General features: G+C 47.5%; 1 protein-coding gene across 1 annotated transcript in view; it reads left to right on the forward strand.

The window, feature by feature from the left end:
* The window catches only part of OXCT1 (3-oxoacid CoA-transferase 1), a 209198-nt gene that overhangs the window by 40873 nt on the left and 162305 nt on the right, over positions 1-6020 (forward strand). The window contains exon 5 of the mRNA XM_019518269.1: positions 1335-1484. Coding sequence (XP_019373814.1) covers positions 1335-1484 — 150 coding nt within the window. The remainder of the gene's footprint in view (positions 1-1334; positions 1485-6020) is intronic.

Genomic DNA, 6020 nt, shown 5'->3' on the forward strand with positions numbered 1-6020 from the left:
CAGGCAGCCCAGGGAAGATTAATATTAATTTTCTAAAATTTTTAGGGACCCTGCGGACCGGATAGAATGGCTTGGTGGGCCGCATCTGGCCTGCAGGCTGCATTTTGCCCACCCCTGAGCTAGACTGTTCTCAGTGTCTCAGATGACAACAAGGAGAAATGGTCTCAGATTGCAGCAAGGGAAGTTGAGGTTAGATATTAGGAAAAACTTTCACATGAGAAGGGTAGTAAAATACTGGAACACGTTACCTAGAGAGGTTGTGGAATCTGCATCCTTGGAGGTTTTTAAGACCTGGGTAAACAAGGTCTTGGCTGGGATGATCTAGTTGAGGATAGTCTTGCCTTGAGCAGGGGGTTGGACTAGATGACCTCCTGAGGTCCCTTCCAACCCTCATTTTCTATGATTCTAACTCTGAGTGTTAGCAGCTATCCTTAAACCAGTGGTTCTCAACTGGGATGCTACAATGCTGGCACTACTGGCATGGGCAGAAACTGCCCTATGTGCTTTGGTTTGATTTATTTATTATATAATCAAAAACATTAGTTCATAGTAGAGTTATACTGCTTATATTATAATTCGTTTATATTAATATTTTAAAATGAGGTGCTGCTAAATTCTGAAAAATTTTGGAGGGGGTGCCTTGAGTCTGAAAAGGTTGAGAATGGCTACTCTAGAGCAGTGGGGCCCACCTTTTTGGCAGGCCTGCCAGAAATTAACCTAGCACCCTCCCTGAGTGCTATACTGATCCTTTCCCCTCCACCCAATTTGCTTTCTGTTTTCTGCCTTATCTGTCACTGCTGCATCTGCATTTCCTCCCTGACTTCCTGTGTGCCCCACACACAGGCTGCATGTGCCATTTGTGGCATGTGTGCTACAGACTGGCCATCTCTGTTCTAGAGTATCAGAGTTTGAGGACTAGAAATGAAGCAAATTTATAGGTTGATATAAAGGACTATTTTTAGGCAGTCAAGTGGAGAATGAGGAAGATGATACAGAATGGATGACTGCGACTGATTATCCAGGTAACAAGTATCTAAGCAAGGGGCAAATAAGATATGACAAAGAGCTAGAGCCTGACACTGAGCAGGGAGTTTGACTACAATACGCTATTGAAAAACTGGTGGGTTTTATTGCCAAATGCTATACCACATCAGCAGAAGAGAATAAAAAAAGGAGAAAATTGACTGAATGACTTTCGATCATGTTAGTTAGTGAAAAAAAAATAAGAAAAGCCCCAAGTTGGAAGACCAAAGAAAGTGTGCACAAACTGCATAACGTACTTGCTCTTTTGCGGAAATCAAATTGAAGTCTGTTATCTGCTTGTTCTCCTCTAGGGCACCCTGGCAGAGCGAATCCGTGCAGGAGGGGCAGGAATTCCAGCGTTTTACACAAGTACGGGGTATGGGACACTGGTGCAGGAAGGAGGAGCACCTATCAAATACAACGCAGATGGCACTGTTGCCATTGCCAGTCATCCAAGAGAGGTAAGAAGCTATTCCACTGTAACAAAACCTTCATGCCAGGAGTCTGAACTTCTTCCAGGTTCACAGCAAAAATAGAAATATCAGCTCCCCCAAGCCAATCTTAACCTCACTGTGTCTAGCCTGATAACTAGATGAAATCAGAAAAGGCAGCATACTTGTTAAATAAAAGTGAGCTTGATTTTCATGTGTTATATCATGGTCAGATATTGTCAATAGGGGTCTATAGTGGGAAATATGGTTTGTTATTATAAGCCGTCAAAATCATGAAGAAATGAAATGCATAATGCTTCAAATTGAGAAACAGGACCTATGTATGGAAATCAGAGAAAATCTGAAGAAAAGGAAGCATCCACAAACAGTAAGTGGCTAATGCTACTGATACTGGATGCTCATTTGGCTACAGTAGAGATTGTACTTTGCCCAAATAAAGGTTATGCAACCTCATTAGAGCTAAGGCAATGCTATTTTTGAAGTATTCGCTGCTTTTTATGTAGCTCTTTTTAAAAGGATGTCTTAATTGTGCAGGCTAGTGTCCTCTTCTTTCTTTTGCATGTAAATTTTTGTGCAACCAGTAATTTACTTTTTGTTTCTACATAGAACTTATCACTATGATATTTTAAGATCTAATTTAGAGTCCCTCTTCAATTTATTAAGTGGCCTACTTTCTCTTTACCATTTCTCTTCTCCCTTGAAAGAAGCCTTTCTTACAGTCCTTAACCTTTTCGGCTACCATTAGCAACCTATTCTGTTTTTTTTTCACCTCCTTCAACAAGTTATTGAATGTTTTTACTTGGTTGTCTTGTTCCATGACCATGTTCAGTACCTGATTCATTTAATTAAGCTCAGATCTTTAAGCAGCTCCTCACTGAGCCCCATAAGTGGCTTTGCAGTGTGTGCGCTAATCTGGTGAACTGCATGTAGTATGTGGGTCCAGTCTAAAACCCATAGGCAGCAACACGAGTTAGCTGATAGGGCTCCAAGAGGCAGATCCAAACTGTGGCTATATCTTTGACACTCCTGATTTAGGTGCAGAAAGTACAGTAGGAATCTGTCCTAAGTGATGCAGCAGGAATACATGAGGGATAACAGAGTATGCAGATCTAGTGTGATCATGTTACAAGCACCACCCCTTTTCCCCAGTGTGTTTATGTTGCACATTTTATTTTATAGGCTTTATGCAGGGATTTTTTTTCTACATGTTGTTTGTGCTTAATCATCATCACAGATCTTCCCTCAGTGTCTGTGAACAAAATCTGTTAACTATAATTGGATTGATTACATGTGCAGAGCACAGAAGACTAGATGATTTTGTATAAACAAGACATTAATGAGAAACATTGATGTTTAGGATGAGGAGGTTAGAAGAGCTGAACTGATCAAACCTATAGTCATGAAAGGTGCTAAGACTAAGAACAAGTTGCCGGCTAAATAACTAAATTATGGTTTGCCTTTTAATTTGAATTTTTAAGATGATGAACTTAAAGTACCATAAAATGACTTCAAGTTTAAACAAATCTTGTGTTTAAACAAATCTTAATTAGTAATTTTGTTAGAGTTAGACTATTTCTTCTGTCAAAGTGATGATATTTACAGTGTCACTTTCTTCAGTTAGATTATGCTTAGGTATTTACTATCATAGCAAATTAAGCCTATTCTAGCAGCTTCAGTTTAAAAGATAGTGAAAATATATATGATAAAAATAGAACAAAGCTGCTTAAGAGGCTGGAGGGATTCATCTTTTTCCTTATGAATTAAAGGCAGCAGAGATCTGCAGCTGTGCTAAATGAAAACAAGTGTACGATGGAAGAATTTTACTTGACATTCAGGTCTAGGGCATACAGTAGGATATGTAAGAGAAGATGGTTGGTTAAACATTGAAATAGCCTACCTAGAGAGGTTGTGGAATCTCTTTATCCTTGGAAATTTTCAAGATCAGTTTAGACCAGGTGTTGGCAACCCCCAGCACATGTGCCGAGCATAGCACATGAGGCCATTTTCCCTGGCATGCGTTAGGGCCAGGGAGGCAGCAGCTGTTTGTAGCCTCCCAGCTGCAGCAGGCCCCAGCTCTGGGCAGCTGCTGCCAGCTGGGAGCCCAGGCTGCTGCCAGCAGGCAGGTGGGATGATACAAGCCCTGCTGGGAGTAGCCTGGGCGCTGTGGCTATTAGCAGCTACCCAGAGCTGGGGCCAGCTGCAGCTGGGAGGCTACAAACAGCTGCTGCCTCCTGGCCCCAGCGGGCGCAGGGGTGGCACCTGCTGCCTTTTTGGAGCCCGAGGCCAGGGCCGGGGCAGGAGGGCAGCAGCTGTCTGTAGCCTCCTGGCTGCAGCCAGCCCCGGCCCCAGCTCTGGGTAGCTGCTGATAGGCATGGAGCCCGGGCTGCTCCCATGGAAACCCTGCTGCAAGCAGCCCGGGCTCTGTGACTATTGGCAGCTTCCCAGAACCTGGGCCAGCTGCAAACATCTGCTGTCTCTCCGACCCAGCCTCGGTCCCAACCCCAGGCTCCAGGGAGGCAGTGTATATTGGCAGTGTTCCCTGCTGTGCTGCTCTCGCCGCTTCTGCAAAGCAGCGTTGGAATCCTGTGCAGCAGGGCACAGCACGAGGCGCAGAAAGCTGCCTGCTTCCAGCTCCCCACTTCTCTGGCCGCACCTCTCCTGCAGGTGGGGGCAGCAGTGAGGGGCACAACCCTGTGCTGCTGCCCATGCTACTCCCGTGCATGCAGGGGAAGCATGGCAGGGCAGCAGGGAGCTTGGAGCAGGCAGCTTTCTGTGCCCCTTGCTGTGCCCTGCCATGCAGGGTTCCAGCGCTGCTTTGCAGAAGCGGCAAGGGCAGTACAGCAGGGAGTACTGTTGGTATGTGCTGCCTCCCTGGATCCTGGGGCTGGGTCTGGGGCTGGGAGGCAGCTGGGGCTGGGGCCGGGGCAAGGTTGGAGAGGCAGCAGTTGTTTGCAGCTGTCCCAGGTTCTGGGTAGCTGCTAACAGCCACAGAGCCCGGGCTGGGGGCCAGAGGCTTTGGGTGGGGGGCAGGGGGCACAAGCAGGGCATCCTGATGTACCCCCTGCCCTCATTTTGTTTTTCTGGTATGCTAGCACTCTGGCACCTTCCAAGGTAGGCATTGTGGGGTTTTTCAGCACTCCGGCCAAACCCCCAAACGGAGACCTGGTGCGACTCCACCCATGACTGGGCCACAGGTATAGACAGTTGTACCCTGTACAGGAGGGATTGAGTGGATTAAAGGGGCAGGGGTGTAGCTGTCTATGACAAGGAGAGCTACGTGTCCCTGCTAGCCAATATTGGCGACCGGGGTGGATGACTTGAGACCCTCTGCGTTAAAATCCGTGGGGAACACGGTACAGGGAACACAATTGTGGGAGTCTACTACAGACCTTCCACCCAGAATCAAGAGCTTGACCAGGAGTTCGCCAGGGAATTGACTGAGGCCACATGCTCCCAGTTCATGGTTGTCATGGGAGACTTCAACTACCCAGACATCTCGTGGGAAGAGCGCTCGGCCAAATCTGAGCGGTTGCAAAGCTTCCTCTCGTGTGTGGATGAGCTCTATCTGACACACGAAGTCTACAGGCCAACGAGAGGTAAAGTTCTGCTCAACCTGGTACTGGCAACTGGGGATGACCTAATCAGCAACCTAATGATCGAAGGGAAGCTGGGTGACAGTGATCATGATCTGATCACCTTCAGCATCCGCTGAAAAGCTGGCAAGTCAGTCAGCAATCCAGAAGTCCTTGACTTCAGGAAAGCTGACTTTGACAAGGTCAGGAGGCTTGTCGGTCAGGCCGTAAGGGACCTCGACCCCAAGGAGGGGGGAGTACAGGAAGGGTGGTTGCTACTTAAGGGAGTGATCCTAGATGCACAAGCTAAGGCTGTTCCATCTCAGAGGAAAGGCAGCAAAAGGGCACAGCAGCCCCCTTGGCTCAGCAACTAGTGGACCTCCTGCGTTATAAAAGAAAGACCTACAAAGGCTGGAGGACAGGATCCAGCTCCAAGGAGGAATATTCAGCACTGGTCTGGACCTGCGGGGAGTGAACCAGGAAAGCCAAGGCTGCGACCAAACTCCGACTGGCCACCAGTATCAAGGACAATAAAAAGTCCTTTTTTAGATATGTGGGGAGCCGGAGGAAAAGCAAGGGCAGCAGTGGATCCCTGCTAAACCAGACGGGACAACTGATGACCGAAGCCAAGGAAAAAGCCAACTTGCTAAATGAGTACTTTGCATCAGTCTTTCATCAGTCCTGTGGGATGCCCCTGCGCATTACGGGGCAGGGAGGCCCGGGTGAGGGAGATTCCTTGCCCTCCATCAATGCTCACCTCGTGAAGGAACACCTTGAGAGGCTGGATACTTTCAAGTCAGCCGGCCCTGACAAATTACATCCCAGGGTATTCAAGGAGCTGGCGAGCATCATCGCCCAGTCCCTGGCACAGATCTTCAAGAGCTCCTGGCACTCTGGTGAAGTGCCTGAAGATTTGAAGAAGGCTAATGTGGTGCCGATCTTCAAGAAAGGGAGGAAAGTGGATCCGGCAAAC

The sequence above is a fragment of the Gavialis gangeticus genome, unplaced genomic scaffold (genome assembly GCF_001723915.1).
Source record: "Gavialis gangeticus isolate Ggan-Ray unplaced genomic scaffold, GavGan_comp1, whole genome shotgun sequence".
Taxonomy (NCBI): domain Eukaryota; kingdom Metazoa; phylum Chordata; order Crocodylia; family Gavialidae; genus Gavialis; species Gavialis gangeticus.